At 42.2% G+C, this 20813-nt stretch overlaps 1 protein-coding gene and 1 long non-coding RNA gene across 4 annotated transcripts in view; one reads left to right on the forward strand and one right to left on the reverse strand.

The window, feature by feature from the left end:
• The window catches only part of kcnq1.2 (potassium voltage-gated channel, KQT-like subfamily, member 1.2), a 184145-nt gene extending 180947 nt beyond the window's left edge, over positions 1-3198 (forward strand). For all 3 annotated transcript variants that reach the window (XM_078416718.1, XM_078416720.1, XM_078416719.1), the window contains one exon: positions 1910-3198. In XM_078416718.1, the coding sequence (XP_078272844.1) occupies positions 1910-2065 (156 nt within the window). In that variant the 3' untranslated portion in view covers positions 2066-3198. The remainder of the gene's footprint in view (positions 1-1909) is intronic.
• Positions 3199-8453: 5255 nt separating this feature from the next.
• LOC144603482 (uncharacterized) lies at positions 8454-20028 on the reverse strand. Its single transcript, XR_013548628.1, has 3 exons — positions 19779-20028; positions 12245-12353; positions 8454-8524 (listed from the first exon to the last, which is right to left on the reverse strand). It is a non-coding gene; the product is annotated as an uncharacterized LOC144603482 (long non-coding RNA).
• Between the last annotated feature and the right edge of the window lie 785 nt (positions 20029-20813).

The following is a 20813-nucleotide window of genomic DNA, read 5'->3' on the forward strand; positions in this document are numbered from 1 at the left end:
TATGAGAGTGATGGGAAAGTGGCTTTGCATTTGGACTTTAGTGCATCAATGTGCACTGTTACAGAGGCATTAGCCACATCAGATTTCTCCTCCTCACCCACACCAGAAATCATTTGAGGAATCTTCTGCACTCACTATAATACATGTTTTTGCAGAGCATAGAAGACACAGGGAACTGCTGATACTGGATTGCTAAAAAAAATAATGTGCTGGTGTAACATTAAAAAACCACACCCTAGAGCACACCCAATTCTCCTTTGTCCTGCCCCCTTTCTTTACTGGATTGTACCTAATAAAGGGCTTTCCATTAAAGGGTACCTAATAAAGGGATACCCATAATGCAGATTATACATCCTAATTGATTGCTTGTTCTCAGTTCTGCTTGTTATATTTTATTCAATGCTTTGCTCTTGGACTTTAGTTTTTCTGTATCATGGGTGCCATCAAGCACATTTTAAATAAGTATATGTCTCCTAGTTGCCAGATGGTAATTCTGCTTTGAGATGAGGGATAAAGGAGATTTTCTGGCAGCTATCCAAATATCTTGCACACACCTGTAAAATTATACCATTGCGGTGACAGTAAAGCTATACATAGACTGATTGCAAACCTTTGCAGTTAATGACTGCACCTGGCCGTGCATGGATGTCACAACTATAGGCCGCCCGTGACTCTGGATATCTGGACACAGCCACCGTCCCCAACACTACCTCATTCTGACTCATCCTAGCTGAAAATGGAGATGTTTGCATTCTCTCAACAACAAGCACCAGCCACATTTTAAATGAAGACACAAAGTGCTGGAGTAACTCAGTGGGTCAGGCAGCATCTCTGAATAACATGAACAGACCACGTTTCAGGTTAGGACCTTTCTTCAGACTGATTGTCGTAGAGGGTGAGAAAGCTGGAAGACCTGAAACATCACCTATCTTTGTTCTCCAGAGATGCTACCTGACCTGCTGACTTTATGTCCTTTTTTGTTAACCAACATCCACAGTTCCTTGTGTCTACATTCATCTCCAAGCTGCCAAACTGGTAATTCTGCTTGGAGGAGAGAAATGAGGTAGGATAAATCATTTTTTATATTCTTGGCTTTCAACTGCAAGAACATCAAAAAGTCACTGGCACAGCCCCAGCTATGTCCACAGGCAAATGTATCTCTTGATAAATGGAGTGATACCCTGAGATCAGGCTGCAGCTGTGGGGATAACTGGTAATCAAGGTCGTCTGGTTATTGAGAGCAAGAGTCTGAACAGAAACAATATCTGTGAAATGTGGGCAAGATCACAAAATATAAGGATTCTGAAGGGCAAGCGGTAGGAAGTGTCCAGGAGGTCAAGCTGTGCCAAATCACAGATGGACTGACCAATTCTGATACAGAAAAAGCTGCAGAATTTGACAGCATCCAGAGGCCTGTTCCTTGAGCTTATGCTGGACATTATTACAACGGTCCCAAGACTGCACATAGATCCAAGTGGAAGGGATAGAGAATAAAGAGACAGGCAATAGTAAATTCAGAATTGCCCCTGCAATAAGGCAACCCCAACTCTAGGCTTGGTTTCTCTTTGCAGAGGATGGCACATGGAATACCAAATGTATTTCACAAGGTTGGAAGTAAGTAAACCACTGCTTCATCTGGAAGGTCTATTTGGTGTTTTGGATGAAGGGAAAGGAGAGAGTGCACGGACAGGTTTGCATCTTGTGTGGTTGCATGAAAATGTCCCATAAAGGAAAGACTGGTGAAGATGGAAGAACAATCCAGGGAAGAGTCTCTTCGAAATGCTGAAAGGGGAGGTGGAGGGGGAAGGGAATATTATCTGGTGACAGAACATGGCAGTTGCCTTGTCAGTGTGATAATGGAAACCTGAGGGCAAGGTTGATGAACTCACTGTTCTGTTTTTGTCAACAGATCACAAAGATAGACCAGAAATTGGACGACATCCTGATTCTGCTGAAAGACCAACTTGCCATACAACAGCTGCCACATTGCTCAGGTTCCACACCGTCAACTATCAACCTCTCTGTCCCCACTCCAGAGACACGGGCAATTAGTTCTGAAACTTAAGGCCGCATAAGCAGTGTTTTCAAAGCAAGAATCCAAACTGGTGAACGTTCTCAGAGCACCAGAGGACAATAAATATATCCAGATTAATGAAAGTTGCCCTTTCTCTCGGGGTAATAGTCATGGCCCATTTCTTTTGAAAAATATACTTTCTCTGTAAAACGTGTTTATTTTGTAAAAACTTCTGCATCAATCTTCATTTTTAGCTAATGGATTTTAAATGTTTTACCATGGGAATTTAAACATTGTTAATGTTTTGCAAATGAAGTTTTTAAATTGCCACTGAACACACTCTTAATGAGTCAATATTCCGCCATGTTGAAGACCACTTGGAAGCCCCAAATAGGAAGTTCCAAAGGTAGAGGATTTCACAATCCAACCGCAAAGGTAAACTCAACCACTGACTGCATGCAACTTCCAAAGGACTCTATTGCCAGTGCTGTGGCAGGTTCTGGAAAAACTAGTACCAGGGAACAATTACTTCACCATTTTCTTCCCCAGTCTGACTGTCATAGATGCATCCATCCACATCAGGTGTCACCAGCACACAGTCACGGACTTATAGAGACAAAGTAAAAAAATTGTCCCTAGTGTGTGGTCGCTGGGACTCGATGGGCCGAAGGGTCTGTTTCCACTCTGTATCTTTAAACTAAACTTGAATCGACTTATTCCGTCACCTCCAATGTGTTCCCACCACAAATCACAGTTTAATTGTTGTCTCTTAGCTCCATCTACTTCTTGATTTTCTGAACTAGGGACCTTTTTACTGCCTTTATCCCACAAACAAAATTAAGACTACCCTGCCTCCTTTTTATAATTTTTCTTGGCTTTTTTTAAAGAGTAATGGATCTTGGATTATTTAATCCACAATCTAGGTAATTGGCAACCAATATCACTGTAGTATTAGATCAAACCAATTTATTTCCAGTTGTGCCTTTAATTCACCCATCCTGTTACAAATGCAGCCTGCATTCAAATAAAGAACCTTCAGTTTTGTCGTTGTACCATTGCTCCCTTGCTCAGACTCGAGTTGAAGTATATCCTTACGTTTTTACGCATTGTCACTTCCTGACAAATTTTAATTATCATCACCAATTTCTATGGCTTTGTATTTTCTAAATTTACCCTGACCAAACTTGCCCCCTTTCCCCAACCAGGGGAGGGGAGAGGGAGAGGGAGAGGGAGAGGGAGAGGGGAGGGGAAGGGAAGGGAGGGGAAGGGAAGGGAAGGGAAGGGAAGGGAAGGGAAGGGGTGAAGCTCACTTGGTCACAGAGAGAACACACAAATTCCACACGGACTGCACTGGAGGTGGGATTAAACAAGGGTTACTGTCAGCTGTGAGGCAACAACTCTACATGCTCTGCCACCCAAATCCCTGGTCCCAACCAGATTAAAGTGAAGCCCATCCTAAAGCAACTCATTTGACGGCATCGCAGTCAGTTCACCATGACTGCTCTGTGTATTATATGCAAGAGAACACAATGCCCCTCGAGTAACACCCTCCAAAGCCAAGATCTCTGAAACCTAGAAAGGCTTGTGTTCACACAGAATACCATCCTCTCCTGGGCTTCAATGACACATGTCATGATCCTGGCACACTCCATGTCAGAGCACTTTGAGAGTAGCTACACAACAGCGACACTTTAAGAGGATCATTGGTTATTTTTCAAATATGCAAGCATCCATGTTAGTAGGACCAGCCAGTCACAGTGGCATTCCATCCATGAATCAAAAAGAACAGTGATGCACAATATTGAACATGAACACTGCCATATTGTACCTACCACGGTCTTTAGCTTTGCGATTCTTTCCTTAGTCCTATTTCAATTTGCAAAAATGCACAATTAATGCAGGAGGAGAAAAGAAATTGGAAAATAAAGATAGCTGAAATTCTGAGCTTAGGGCAGAGGCTCAGTGGAGGATAACACTGGCAAAGCATTACAAAATGGATGTGGAATAAAAAACTGTTTTTGAATAGTTATATTTCTATAATATTTTTGCAAGATCATTCTATGTTTACTTGGTTTACGAATGAGAAATGTTAGATTGCATTTCTAAATGCCTGGATTTTGAATTATTTATTTGCAAAATTCTCTGGTAGAATAAATTCAGAATTCATTATTGTAATTAATAGTGTCACCAGAATTCGGTCTTCCTAATGTGGGGAAAAGATCACCAATTTGTCACACTGTTGCACTTGATTTTGTCTGGTTAGATAATTTATTGCAAAGATATTATAACATTTCAGGAAACCTATAGCAGTGACATTCCGATGTAGCATATTAATTATGCATATCATAATCTAATGAAGATTTTAGCCTTCAAAATAGTAATTTGTGAATAATACTGGGACTTGGACTGTCACAGTAAAATGCAAATGTGAAAATAAAACATTGGTAAAACTTACTCTAAAGTGCGTATGCTTATCTAATTTTCCAATATTATTTTAATGCTGTTTTACCTACATCTCCCCGAATCTACTCAGTTGTAATGAGCTGACAGATTTAGACATTCATTATATCAAATCAATGTTCCCCCTCCTACCACCATCTGGTGGAGGCTCGCGATCTACAATGAACAGCTGACTCCGTGTCATTTCCAAAATAGCTGTTCTGGTGGGCAGAAGCAAGGCAGGCAGCATTGTGGAGGAAGGGGATATCATGTTTGATTTAGTCAACACATTTCTTCCAGGAAAAGACAGATTTGTTAAATGCCATGTAGTAGTTACTACACACAAGTTAAAATTACAGTTCTGAATAGCGTGTGGGAGCATCATGGTCAGGTCACTGGTCTAGAATGGTCTGAAAAAGGGTCTTGACCCAAAACGTCATCCATTCCTTCTCTCCAGAGATGCTGCCTGACCCAGTGAGTTACTCCGGCATTTTGTGTCTACCTAGAATCCAAAGACCTGGCTTATTGATTTGGAGATACAGAGATCGAATCCAGATTTAGCAGCAAAGGAATTTATTCAGTTTCAGTTATTAAATAAATCTAGAATTAAACAGCAACCATCTATACTGTTAATCATGAAACTCAGATAGTCATTAAAAATCCACTGGTTCACAAATATCCTTCCAGATAACATCTTTATCTAGTCTGACTTGCACATGACGACAGATCCACACCAACATGACTGACTATTAACCAAGGGATAGTTTGGATTGGGCTTTACATGTTGGCCTGAAAACAAATAAAAATGGATATCTAATAGCATAACCATATATCAGATATATTGTATCCGAGTCATTTGTGAATGGCGTATCAAAGGTTCATTCACATTGTGCCTGCTGTTATTTTAAGTACATTTTATTCATAAAAAATTAGCCAAGGCAGCAAAGTGTATTTAAATAGCAACAAAATGAGCCAAATTGTCCCCTTCGCTGCTATAACATTGTACAATTCAATGTTTATGGAAACTTAAGAAATATGAACTTTAAAAAGTTACTTATTCACAAAATTGTATCATTATTCACTGACATTGCAGATTTATCACCTCCTGTAACTCACATGTACAGTACCCCCATCCCCTAACATCCGTTGACAATCAAAATAATCACATTTTAAACAAATTAACATAGCATTAATTGGCTTCTGGCATTTGCTGCTGAAAGTGTTCCCTACCGTTATAGAAATATAGAAAGGTTTTATACAAATACATGGGTTTTAATGCTACTCAGAGGATCTTAAACCACTGAAATGTAGTTTGTGTAACAGGACCAACAAGTTTGCAACAACATTGTACAGCTTCTATTTGTTCTGTTTGCATTATGTACAGATCCCAGACTTACATTTCAATGCTTTCTTGAGCATGTTGTACAATTATTAACAACCTATTTCACAAAATGGTTGAGACTTTGCTGGCAACAGTTGACTTTGAGGGAAACAGATTGGGATTTTGGATGCGCATGGACAAATGTCTAAACCACTACATATTCAATTGGCTGTAATCCTCAAAAGGGAGCAAAAGATTGTGACAATCAGTTAACATCTACCACCTTGCAAAGGGAAGAACAACAATAATCAAATACCACACGGGCACTTGGAGAGTGTAGGTGAACTTCTACATTGCACGTCTCACAACTACAATTAATTCTATACATCTTTATACCCTTGCCTACTAAAGCTGCATTATGAACACTAAATCACCCTCAAAACTGTTTAAAACCTGTTTTTATTTTAGGAAAAACTAGTTAAATCTGGCTACAAAGGATCTTCTCTGCATTACATCAATGAAAAATTGAAAAATGCACTTTGCATCTTTATTAGGTAAACTTTCTTACTGTATTGCTTATTGTTGCTTCAAACAAATGACGCGAAGTGCTGAGGATTATGATTTCTATTATTAGTCTGAAAAACTACAACATTTTATGGCAACTGGAGCTTTGGAGATTTTGCCTGTTACTTTAGGACAGATCATGTTATATTGTAAATGGTCTTACTATTCATAGCTTGTCAATAAATAATTTAATCAACTTATCTAGCTACTTTGTGTACATTAAGAACAGAAGATTGTGATATGTGCAAACAATCCAGCACTTTTAACTCACCCAGTGTAGTATTAATTCCTATATTCATGCTCCTTTACAACAGAAACAATATCAACTCTTAAATTCCATCTCATCTATATTGGGAAAGTAAAAGTCCCCTACGATGACAACTCTATGAGTCTTGCAGCTGACTGCAATCTCCTCCAATTCCAGTTGATTATTTAGAGGCCTATATTTCACTCCCAACAAGATGATCATCCACTTTATATTTCTCAGCTCCACCCACTGGATGATCTTTCGGTAATATAATCTTGCGAATTACTGCTGTGATGTTCTCCTTTAATTAATAAAGCAACTCCTCCTGTTTTATCCCCACCTGTCTTGCCTGTAGCACCTGTGCCCTGGAACATTAAGCTGACAGTTATGCCCCTCCCTTACTCATGTTTCAGTAATGGCTATAATGCATATGCCTACCCACACCCAGAGTTCATCTGCCGAACCTGTCAAGCCTCTCGCATTGCAATAAATGCAATTTAATCCAACCGTCTTTCCATACTCCCTGCCATCTTGCTGCCACTGAACTTGCTGTCATTGACCTGTACAGACTTCCATTCTCTAGCCTGCCTCCACATTGGATCCCATCCCCCCACAGATCTATTTCAACCCTTCCAAATAGCACATGCAAACCAGCCTGCTAGGCCATTGGTCCCCTTCCAGTTGAAATGCAACCTTTTGTATAGGTCACCTCTGTCTCAGAAGAGATCCCAATGGTCCAAAAAATCTGAATCCCTGCCCCCTGCATTAATGCCTCAGCCATGCATTCACCTGAACTATCTTCCTATTCCTACCCACACTAGCACATCGTACAGCGAGTAATCTGCAGATGCACCATAGAAAGGATTTGATCAGGATGCATCACAGCTTGGTTTGGGAACAGCTCCATCCAGGACCGTAAGATAGTGCAGCAAATTGTGGACACAGCTCAGGCATCACACAAACCAACCACCCTTCTATTGACTCCGTCTATACCTCACGCTGCCTCGGCAAGGCCAGCAGCATCATCAAGGACCAGTCGCACCCTGGCCACTGTCCCTTCTCCCCTCTCCCATCAGGCAAAAGGAAAAGAAGTGTGACAATGCACACCACCAGATTCAGGGACAGTTTCTTCCCAGATGTTATCAGGCAACTGAATCATCCAACTGCAACCAGAGAGCAGTGCTGAACTACTATCTACCTCTTTGATGGCCCTCAGACTATCCTTGACCGGACTTTACCTTGCACTAAACGTTATTCCCTTGTCATGTATCTATACATTGTAAATGGATTGATTCATGTATTGCATGTATTGTCTTTCTGCTGACTGGTTAGCATGCAACAAAAAGCTTATCACTGTACCTCGGTATATGTGACAATAAACTAAACTGAACTGAACTGAGATCACTATCCTTGAGGTCCTGCTTTTTAACCTTTGCTTAACCACTTATCCTAACTCTGTGGGATCTCAGCACTGTACGGTCGGCATCTCGGGTGTTGGAGTGGAATGGATCTTGGGAGGAGGTGGTGATGGATGGAAGGAAGAGGCGAATAGGAAGGAGAGGGGGATGGTGTCGCCGATTACCGTGAACCTATCAATGCCTCCAGTGCAACACAATTACAGAAAAGTAGAATTATGGTCACTTTATTGACACACAAAAATAACACGTAGACATCAGATGCACAATTCTTTCTCAAAATTAGGCCACCGGCCTCACCAAAATAAATTTGGTAACATGATTGTGAGCAACGCAATATCTGACTGCCCGACTTCCGGGTATCTGCCTAAAGTCCGGGAGAGATTACAGACAAACCAAAAGGCAAAATATTGAGAGTAAACCTGCAGCAAACAACCAGAGATCGTTAATACACTCACCGGCAGAGGTTGCAAGGGCAGCTGTGACTTCCACAATCACTTCAGGAGCTATTTAGTCCAGAGGTCCTGAAAAACAGGAGGTCAAAAATTTACACTTCCAGAAGACCAAATACCCAATTCTGAAGAAGGGTCTCGATCTGAAATATCAGTCTGACGAAGGGTCTCGATCCGAAATGTCACCCATTCCATTTCTCCAGAGATGCTGCAGAAGAATACAAAACGTTGTGGACACTGCCCAGTCCATCACCGGCAAAGATACTAGAGGAACAAGATGGACCACTCCATTGAAATCGCCTATACCGAAGTGTAGTACACAAAGGAGCGGAACATCCGCCATTTTAGTAGGCAAAACCAGCCGTTCGCTAGGCCTCTCGCAGTGTAATCAGTGTTGTGGGGGAACAGTATGTGTGATGATACCATTAAAACGCAGAACATATTTCGTCTATCAACTCACATTTTGTCGTTATTTTTGTTTTAAAATGTTTTCCCCCGCTTAATTTCTCTGAATTTATTATTTCTCCCATCCTTCCTCCACAGCCCCCTCTTTTGTGCCGTTTTCACTTGCATTGCTCAAACACACACTCTGCACAAGTTTAACACACATATTCATATATATGAATAATAGAGAGGGGGGGAAAGAAAACGCACGCACGCACGCACACACGCACACACACACACACAAAAAAATGGGTGCAAGAGGAGGCCATTCAACCCTTTGAGCCAGCACCGCCATTCATTGTAATCATGGTTGATCATCCACAATCAGTAACCTGTGCCCAACTTCTCCCCATATCCATTGATTCCACTAGCCCCCAGAGCTCTATCTAACTCTCTCTTAAATTCATCCAGTGATTTGGCCTCCACTGCGCTCTGTGGCAGAGAATTGCACAAATTCACAACACTCTGGGTGAAAAAGTTCCTTCTCACCTCAGTTTTAAATGGCCTCCCCTTTATTCTAAGACTGTGGCCCCTGGTTCTGGACATTGGGAACATTTTTCCTGCATCTAGCTTGTTCAGTCCTTTTATAATTTTATATGTCTCTATAAGATCGCCTCTCATCCTTCTAAACTCCAGTGAATACAAGCCCAGTCTTTTCAATCTTTCCTCATATGACAGCCCCGCCATCCCAGGGATCAATCTCATGAACCTACGCTGCACTGCCTCAATTACAAGGATGTCCTTCCACAAATTAGGAGACCAAAACTGTACACAATACTCCAGATGTGATAACTGCAGAAGAACCTCTTTACTCCTATACTGAAATCCTCTCGTTATGGCCAACATGCCACTAACTTTCTTCACTGCCTGCTGTACCTGCACGCCAACTTTCAGTGACTGGTGTACAAGGACACCCAGGTCTCGCTGCACTTCCCCCTTATCTAACCTGACACCATTGAGATAATACTCTGCCTTCTTGTTTTTGCCACCAAAGTGGATAACCTTCCATTTATCTACATTATACTGCATCCGCTCACTCACTCAACCTGTCCAGGTCACCCTGCAAACTCCTAACATCCTCTTCACAGTTCACACTGCCACCCAGCTTTGTGTCATCTGCAAACTTGCTAGTATTACTTCTAATCCCTTCGTCCAAATCATTAATATATATCGTAAACAGTTGCGGCCCCAACACCGAGCCTTGCGGCACTCCACTCACCACTGCCTGCCATTCTGAAAAGGACCCGTTTACTCCTACTCTTTGCTTCCTGTCTGCCAAGCAATTCTCTATCCATGTCAACACCTTACCCCCAATACCATGTGCTCTAATTTTACTCACCAATCTCCCATGGGGGCCCTTATCAAAGGCTTTCTGACAGTCTGTATCTCTAGTTTCTTTCTTGCGATTTCCTCTAATTATATCTCTCCCCCTCTCCCTCTCTCATATATATGTAAAATCAGTCATGCACACACTTCTCAGCACATGGTTCTCCCTATCATGATCACTGTTCTCTCACATACATTTCATTAGAGACTGCCCATACACATTTGCAATCAGTGACATCAAACGTATTTCCAGAAATCCTAATATTGTGAATAAAATAACTATGAACACATGTCAAGATATTTTTTCATTCTTTTCATTCTATATTAGTGTAATAAAATGTAATGCATACATACCCACACTGATACAGAAGTGCTAGCTTTAGACATTAATAATGTACATTACTACCATAGTTTAGTTTTGAATTTAACATAAAATTGAGGGGGTCAGTGTAATATAGTGCGAACCCTCACTTTTGTGAAAAATGAGTTACATGCATTAACACGATCCTTACTCACTACCCTACAACATGTAAAAATTTCATATTTAAATTCAACCGATAAGTTGGTCAAATAACATAGGCACCTTCTTGTTTTTTTTGTGATTAATGGATTTTTCAAATGTGAATATCTCATAATGACACATTTGTGGGTAAGCAGTATATTGCACTAAACCCCCTCAGTTTTACATCATTCAAAAATGAACTTCATAAACAAGGATAACACTTTTTATTTCTGTCATTCCTGGAAAGATTTACATCATTTTGTGTGCGAGATATACAGGGTTGCACTGTTTGACATATCAACTAACCAGTGAAAAGATCAGGTCCTGATTTATACCAGCTCTTCACCTTCCCTCCCTTGTCTGAAGAAGGGTCCCAACCTGAAACATCACCCATCCTTTTTCTCCACAGATGCTGCATGACCCGGTGATTTACTCCAACACTGTGTCTATTTGAATTGGATTCATGCTTCTGTACCACGTCAGGCAGCATTGGTCATTTTAGTGATTGTCAAGAGTTTTTAACTAATCAATTCACCAATTGAAATTTTCTTGGCTCTAAGTATTACGTTAAATGTCTTTTCAATTATATTGTGGATACAATAGAGTTCTATTGCTTGCAAATGCCTAATCTCTGCTTCCATGACTTTTTAAAATAAAACAAAAAGAGATACAGCTCATGGTGGTGAAATTAAAATTAACAGAGAAAGCAAAGAAGAGTTAATTATATATACACACACTGAACTTTTTTTCTCTCTCATTTATTATATTGTTTACATATTCTGTTGTACTGCAGCAAGTAAGAATGTCATTGTTCTATCTGGGACATATGAGAATAAAACACCTGGCTCTTGCTGCCTGTCCCACTGAGTGACTCCAGCATTTTGTGTCTACCCGTTGATGTGTTTATATTAACATACCTGTACCCATTGAATGGCAATGATGCTGAACTTGGTGCCCTGAAACTGGCATTGTGGTGCATGCTATAGAACCATAAAAATGGCTCAACTCGTGCAGTTTCAGGCCCCTGTAGTCTATCATCCTGCAGTTATAAAGCCATTCTGCTTTGCCCTACACTCTAGCGCTTGGCCAACGACCCTCACCCCACCTCCTCCAACACTTCCCGAGAGCCGTTTCCAGCAGGTATCATTTTCGCAGTTGCAATCATCCTTGGTGTCATTTAGGTCAAAAGGGTTGAAAGTCCAATTAAAAGAAAGAAAACGTAAACCGGGAGCTGCAACATGGCGGTTCCGTTACTTTCGGTGGGGTTTACATGTAATGTGTTCTAACTGGTTTTGGGGCTAAAATTTAGAAGCCGAGAAGGGCTAGTTGGAAACAATCACATGACCGCCAACAGCTGAATGTAAAAAGCACGTGTTCTTCTATATTCAAACTAGAAGCAGCTGAACTTTGTGGAGGAATGTTTTAAATTCTGCGTCAACCCCATTTAAAAATACTCTTCGCCAGCACGTCGCCTATGGATCACATGTTGTTAACAGATATTTGAACAACTAAGTACCTACTTTCCTCCCGGTCATTCTCTCTGTAGTTGGCTATTGTACAATCAGGTTTTGGAGTTCATTTCAACTTTTTTGCGTTTGTGTATCGATTTGTTTTCAGTCGCCAAATGAGCTGAAATGGCATAAAATCGAATACCAGAAATAAATATTTACAATCACGAGAACTGATTGTAAAACAAAGAGAAACAAAAAAATCCTTTATGAGGAAACACTCACTGTCCAAAACACTTCAACAAAACCTTTAGGAAAATGGCCTTTCGGAGTTGTAGAAAACACAAACTATTAATAGGTGACGTTTCGTGTCGAGACCTTTCTTCAGACTCCGACCGACCCAAACGTCACCCATTCCTTCTCTCCAGAGATGCTGCCTGTCCCGCTGAGTTACTCCAGCATTTTGTGTCTATCTTCGGTTTAAACCAGCATCTGCAGTTCCTTCCTACAACTTAAACTATTAACCCAAAGACACGGCGTGAATTTTCACTCATCTGACATTAAATTAATATTATTACAGTCTTTCCTATTTTAAAAAAGTAATTGGAAATGAAAGTAATGTTGTCTTTAATGTTTGATCACTTGGCCGTGAGAGGAAGAGCGTTTCCACGCGCACGGGTAGAACAACAATAACCATTTGTTACGATGTTCTATTTTGCTTGACGCTAAAAAATAACGTGTTACTTTTGTATCGTAGCTATATCATAATTTGCAACTGTAACCGAGTGTTACTTTTACATCGGTTGAAGAAACATCATTCAGAAGCACGTTGGAAATGGTTCGGTGATCAGCAAGCAGCATATTTGTTGTTCACTCCAATTTACAAATGTGCTGTTGCAAGTGAGAAATTCATTGTTCTATCTGGTACAATGACAATAAAACACTCTTGACTCTTAAATTCGGAAATTTGCCTTCACTAAAACCTTTGCTTAAATCCATCGCCTAGTTCTCTAATCTGAATTTCGCCCGTCGCTAAAGGGCACTAGAAAAGAACAGAAGGGCTGGACTATAATTCACGATGTACCCCTCTCGATTTATCATTCTCGATTTGTTTTATCGCAACCCAATCTGATGGTTCCGGAATGAGTGGCCAGATTTCGACCATCATTTCATGCTAGGAACGTTCAATGCAGTAATACATTCTAGCAAAAGTTCTGTGCAATCTACAATGTTATTATACATCGTCTGTCTGTACATTACTGATGGGATCCCGCCCTCCTATTTGTGTGTAGGATTTGTACAGGGAGGGGTGTGGACCGACTGGGTGCAATGGACGATTCTCTGACAGTGGGCGTGACGGCATTGGCCCTACAGCGGACACAAGTGAGATGTGGCACTTGAATGAAAGGCAGTCCCCAGCAGTTACTCGGTGCCGTGTTCACCGCACGCCACACAGTTGTTTGCTTGCCGGTCCATTTAAACATTTTGACACCGAGAAGCAGCTGTTCCGATTTTAAATGTGTTTTTTTCAACCCTGGCCAGACGACCGGTATTTTGTTTCACGCAGCAGCCGTTTCTGATCACACGAGGGGCAGCACGCCGTGTGTTAATACGTGTATTTACGGTAGTTGGACGGCAAACAGTTGACGATTGTCCTTGCTCTATTTGTGGGCTTTGCCTTCATTATCCCATGTAGTGCGCCGTGAGACAGAGAGAGGGCAATATTAGCAGCCGGGAATGAATGCAGGACAAATTCAAAATGGAAACAAGCAGCAGCGGACAGTTCTCCCTTGATTATTTAACCTTTTTTTTAAACCTTCCTTTTGTTTTATTTTGTTTTATTGCCGCCCTCTTCCTATAGTGAAGCAGGGCCCCGCGTTTTTTTGCATCTTGATGAGTAGCCACCCCGTGACATGTACACTTTCTGTTCAAAAACCGTCCTCAATTGTACTTCCCCCCCCCCCCCCCCCCCGGGAGTGGATTCCACAACAATAGGATCTGATGCTAAGAGACCAACGGATTGTATTTGGTGTCATTGTCACCGTTGTCGATGCGAATCAATCACCTGCCCTGATGCCACAATTACATTGCTTTTGTCTGCGAAAGAAAAGAGTGGCTGTGGGTCTTGATTGGCAGATTTCAATCCAAATACACATCTCTGGCCCAACAAGGTCTCCTCTCTTACATGGAGTTTGTAAAAGCTCAGTTCAGTTTAGTTTAGTTTAGTTTATTGTCACGTGTACCGAGGTACAGTGAAAAGCTTTTGTTGCGTGCTAATCAGCCAGCAGAAAGACTACACATGATTACAATCGAGCTATTCACAGCGTCCAGATACATGAAAAGGGAATAACGTTTTGTGCAAGGAAAACCCAGTAAAGTCCAATCAAAGATAGCCCAAGGGCCACCAAATAGGTAGATAGTAGTCCAGGACTGCTCTCATAAGGTTAAAGGGTCATAAGGAATAGGAGTAGAATTAGGCCATTCGGCCCATCAAGTCTACTCTGCCATTCAATCATGGCTGATCCATCTCTCCCTCCTAACCCCATTCTCCTGTCTTCTCCCCATAACCTCTGACACATGTACAAATCAAGAATCTAGCTATCTGATTCTAGCCTTAAAAATATCCAATGATGGCCTCCACAGCCTTCTGTGGCAGCCTTCTTTAGTTTGGTGGGGTGATTCAGTTGCCTGGTAACTGATAATAGCTGGGAAGAAACTGTCCCTGAATCTGGTGGTGTGCGTTTTCACACTTCTATACTTTTTGCTTGATGGGAGAGGGGAGAAGAGGGAGTGGCCAGGGTGCGACTCATCCTTGATTATGCTGCTGGCCTTGCCGAGGCAGCGTGTGGTATAAAGTCAATGGAAAGGAAGATAGACGCAAAAAGCTGGAGTAACTTAGCGGGACAGGCAGTATCTCTGGAGAGAAGGAATGGGTGACGTTTCGGGTCACTTTTTGTGTCTATCAATGGAAAGGAGGTTGGTTTGTGTGATGGTCTGAGCTGCGTCCACAATTCGCTGCAATTTCTTGCTGTCTGGGATAGAGCTGTACATCAAACCAAGCTGAAGTCACTCTAGCTAAGTATCAAAACGCACAATGCTGGAGGAACTCAGCGGGTCAGGCAGCCAGTATCTGTGGAGGGATTGGACAGATGATGTTTTGGGTCGGGACCCTGGCCCAGTGGAATCAGAATACCACAGAATGGAAACAGACCTTCTGGCCCACCATCCCTGCCAGCTATTCTCCCCACATTCCCATCATCTCCCCACCCACATTCTGCTCTCTCCGACCTACTAGGGGGATTTTTCAGAGGCCATTTAACGAACAAACTCACTGATCTTTGGGATATAGCAGGAAACCAAAAGGTCATAGGGAAGTATAAGAAAATAACTGCAGATGCTGGTACAAATCGATTTATTCACAAAATGCTGGAGTAACTCAGCAGGTCAGGCAGCATCTCGGGAGATGTTTCAGGTAGAGACCCTTCTTCAGACTGATGTCAGGGGGGCGAGACAAAGGAAGGATAACGGTGGAGACAGGAAGATAGAGGGAGATATGGGAAGGAGGAGGGGAAGGGAGGGGCAGAGGAGCTATCTGAAGTTGGAGAAGTCGACGTTCATACCACCGGGCTGCAAACTGCCCAGGCGAAATATGAGGTGCTGCTCCTCTAATTTCCGGCGGGCCTCACTATGGCACTGGAGGAGGCCCATGACAGAGAGGTCAGACTGGGAATGGGAGGGGGAGTTAAAGTGCTGGGCCACCGGGAGATCAGTTTTGTTAATGCGGACCGAGCGCAGGTGTTCAGCGAAGCGATCGCCGAGCCTGCGCTTGGTTTCGCCGATATAAATAAGTTGACATCTAGAGCAGCGGATGCAATAGATGAGGTTGGAGGAGGTGCAGGTGAACCTCTGTCTCACCTGGAAAGACTGTTTGGGTCCTTTGATGGAGTTGAGGGGGGAGGTAAAGGGACAGGTGTTGCATCTCATGCGGTTGCAGGGGAAAGTGCCCGGGGTTGGGGTGGTTTGGGTAGGAAGGGACGAGTGGACCAGGGAGTTACGGAGGGAACGGTCTCTGCGGAACGCAGAGAGGGGAGGGGATGGGAAGATATGGCCAGTGGTGGGGTCCCGTTGTAGGTGACGGAAATGTTGGTGGATGATATGTTGGATCCGCTGGCTGGTGGGGTGGAAGGTGAGAACGAGGGGGATCCTGTCCTTGTTGCGAGTGGGGGGAGGGGGAGCAAGAGCGGAGCTGCGGGGTGTAGAAGAGACCCTAGTGAGAGCCTCATCTATAATGGAGGAGGGGAAGCCCCGTTTTCTGAAGAACGAGGACATCTCGGAAGCCCTAGTGTGAAACACCTTATCCCGGGCGCAGATGCGGCGTAGACGGAGGAATTGGGAGTAGGGGATAGTCTTTTTGCAGGGGACCGGGTGGGAAGAAGTGTAGTCCAGATAGCTGTGCGAGGTCATAGGGAAAACGTGCAAACTCCACATAAACAGCAGAGGTCAGAATTAAAACCAGGCCATTGGAACTATGAAGGAGCAACACTACCTGCTACACTACTATGCTGCCTCAGATTTTTTTTAAATAAAGACTCAGAATATTAAGATTCACAGCATTATAAACATAGAACATAACAGTGCAGCACAAGAACAGATCCTTCCGCCCACAATGACCATGCCGAACATAAGACCAAGATAAACTCATTCCATCTGCCTGTGTGTGATCTATATCCCTCCATTCCCTGCATATCCATGTACCTGTCTAACAGCCTCTTCAAAGCCACTATCCTATCTGCCTCCACCACCACCCCTGGTAGCACATTCCAGGCACCAACCATTCTCTGTTTTAAAAAAACTTGGCCCGCATATTTCCATTAAAATTTACCTATCACTTAATAAACATTAACAAGAGAAAACACATCTCCAAACACAAGCCACTACGGCATATACAAACAAATGGTCAATGATGACAAGTTGGCGAAAGCTTTCAGTTTTTCAAATGGAAAATACTGCAAAAACTAGTAATTAAACATAGAACTGAAAATGCTGGAAATACTCAGCAGGTGAGAAACAGTTACAGAAAAAGTGATACTTCAGGCCAGTGATCTCTCATCAGAATTAGGAAAAGTTAAAAATAAACATATTTAAAGTTGTATCAGAAGAAAAAGCAGAGGGTTGAAGAGAATGAAAGGAATATCCGTGATCGAGGAGCCCAGGGAACAGTGACGGTGCGAATGCAGGCTGGACGGAAATGCTAAAGACTCCTTTATGGCCGATGTTCTGTCTGGAGAAAATATAAATGTAAAATGATAATGAAAATAGAGGCCAGAAGTAGAAAAGGAAAAGAGTGCCGAAACTCAAAGATACACACGTAAAAAGCAGTATACTGCAGATGCTGTTTACCTAGAGATCAAAATGCTGGAAGTATTACAGAGATCTGTGGCAAAAGTGCCACTATTTATAGACAATAGACAATAGGTGCAGGAGGAGGCCATTCGGCCCTTCGAGCGAGCACCGCCATTCAATGTGATCATGGCTGATCATTCTCAATCAGTACCCCGTTCCTGCCTTCTCCCCGTACCACCTGACTCCACTATCCTTAAGAGCTCTATCTAGCTCTCTCATGAATGCATTCAGGGAATTGGCCTCCACTGCCTTCTGAGGCAGAGAATTCCACAGATTCACAACTCTCTGACTGAAAAAGTTTTTCCTCATCTCAGTTCTAAATGGCCTACCCCTTATTCTTAAACTGTGGCCCCTTGTTCTGGACTCCCCCAACATTGGGAACATGTTTCCTGCCTCTAACGTGTCCAACCCCTTAATAATCTTATACGTTTCGATAAGATCCCCTCTCATCCTTCTAAATTCCAGTGTATACAAGCCTGATCACTTGTCACTGGAACCAGTCTTTGGAGAAAACAAGTGCAAATTGGGTTACCACTTTGTGCAACTCCATTTAGTCAACTAAGATGATCCTGAGCTTCTATCATTTTAATTTTTCCCAAATCTTGCACAAATTCCATGAAGCAAAACAACAGCTCAAGAAACCTCATTGAGATTTCTGACTTGACACCTGGCCATTCCCTCTTCTCCCCTCTCCCATCAGGCAAAAAGTATAGAAGTGTGAAATGACACACCTCCAGATACAGGGACAATTATTTTCAGCTGTTATCAGGCAACTGAACCATCCTACCGCAACGAGAGAGCAGTTCTAAACTACTATCTACCTCATCGGGTACCCTTGGACTATCTTTGATCAGACTTTACTGGCTTTACCTTGCACTAGATGTTATTCCCTTATCATGTCCCTGTACGCCGCAAATGGCTCGATTGTAATTATGTATTGTCTTTCCGCTGACTGGTTAGCAAGTAACAAAAGATTTTCAGTGTACACGTGACATTAAACTAAACTAAACAATTCTACACCAAACTCAACAAGGTGTGATAACCAGCCCACACCCAGTTCAAATAATAACCAGGAACTTTCACTTGACCCCTCTTTCCACAGATGCTGCCTAACCATTACTTATTTCCAATATTTTATGTTTTTACTACAAATTCTGAAAATCCTTTATCCCACCATCACGGATTCATCAACTGGTGAAAAATTTAGTACTCAAGGAAACAAAATTACCAAATAGTTATTCAGCTGAGCTAAAAAAATCAATCTTTGTGTACAGTTGAGACATTTAAAATCCAATTAAATAATTCATACATTTAAGAAAGCATTCTTTTGGAACCCTTTACTCCGAGTTCACTCCGATCCTCACACCAATTGTTCTATTTTTGTTCATTTCTAGCAGAGTTTGCAAAATGTCCAAGTATATGTTTCCAGATTTACAGCAAGTGTGGCTATACACTGTATGTTCTCCAGGTTGTGTTTGTAAACCCACCCTTCCCTTCAACTTCTCCTGCCAGAGTTAGAGAAGGCCTGGCAGCACAAAGTCAGGAAACCAATATTGGAACATAGAAGGTAAATATAGATTTGAACCCTTCTGGACTGAGTAAATGAAAACATATTGGCTTTGCTTATTTATGCACTTTCTATTTATGCCACAGAGACATTTTTGTGTACTGTTCCCTACACAGATCCATTCATTACCTCACTCAAGAAACTTACTCTGGATGTTATATCCGCCACACAATCACACATGTTTCCATGCCATTGATGTCCCTGTATTGTGTCTAAAGCACCCTGACACTTTACAGTCCTCCCTTCCAAATTCCACTAAATCACCGTAATGGACAAATACTTACCCTGTAGGAGTTACTCTTCTCACTCATTTCCCACACACAGATTTTTTTTTTTCAGTAACTTTAATCACAAGCAAGTTCCCAATTAATATTACAGGCACTAAGCACCACACCAAAACACCTCAGCACCAATAATTCATCATGGGCAGTGCAGTACTATATAAGTCAGTGTATAATCAAATTTGAAACACTAGTCATAGAGTCTTACAGCGTGGAAACAGGCCCTCCAGTCCAACTTGCCCACACTATCCAACATGTCCCATGTACACTAGTCTCATCTGCCTGCGTTTGGCCCATATCCCTCGAAACCTTTCCTGTCCATGCACCTGTCTAAATGTTTCTTAGACATTCCTACCAGTCGGAAGAAGGGTCTCGACCCAAAACATCGGATGTCCATTCCCTTCACAGTTGCTGCCTGATCTACTGAGTTCCTCCAGCACTTTGTGTTTTGTTTTGAAGATTCCGGCATCTGCAGTTCCCTGTGTCTTTTTGAAATAAATATTATCAGACATATATATTTTTCGTTCATCAGTATATCATAATATATATATTTTTTTAACTTTTCCACCAGTGTACATTGAGGCAGGAGGGTCTTGCGCATACCATTCCAACCTGCATGAGCACTAACAAGTTCAAGCCCCTTTAATGAAAATAATAAAAGCTAAATCTTATCGAAACGTATAAGATTATTAAGGGGTTGGACACATTAGAGGCAGGAAACATGTTCCCAATGTTAGGGGAATCCAGAACCAGGGGCCACAGTTTAAGAATAAGGGGTAGGCCATTTAAAACAGAGATGAGGAAAAAAAAATTCAGTCAGAGAGTTGTGAATCTGTGGAATTCTCTGCCTCAGAGGGCAATGGAGGCCAATTCTCTGAATACATTCAAGAGAGAGCTAGATAGAGCTCTTAAGGATAGCGGAGTCAGGGGGTATGGGGAGAAAGCAGGAACGGGGTACTGATTGAGAATGATCAGCCATGATCACATTGAATGGCGGTACTGGCTCGAAGGGCCGAATGGCCTACTCCTGCACCTATTGTCTATTGTCTAAAATCGCTCTACGATTCATACACCGCCTGTGGGGAAGAATGAGAGAAATGTCATCACCCAAAATTGGCAAATCGCTCTATCCGCTGCCATGGTCTGACCTGACCTGATGAATATTTACAGTACATTCTTCCTATTTCAGATTTCCAGCATCTTCATCAGTCTGAATCGTGTTGTTTTCAGCCAGTGCAAATTCCAACACACTGATGCTGCTGCTGCACCAAGGTGTCAACAATCTATCTGTGGGCTGGATAAGTCCAGTATTGCTATTCAGTCCCGCAACTGCTCTCCTCATTGTTGTAGCTGCTCTTCCAACAAAGTTTGTTCGTCTGAAGCTGTAAAG

The sequence above is a fragment of the Rhinoraja longicauda genome, chromosome 20 (assembly GCF_053455715.1).
Source record: "Rhinoraja longicauda isolate Sanriku21f chromosome 20, sRhiLon1.1, whole genome shotgun sequence".
NCBI lineage: Eukaryota > Metazoa > Chordata > Chondrichthyes > Rajiformes > Arhynchobatidae > Rhinoraja > Rhinoraja longicauda.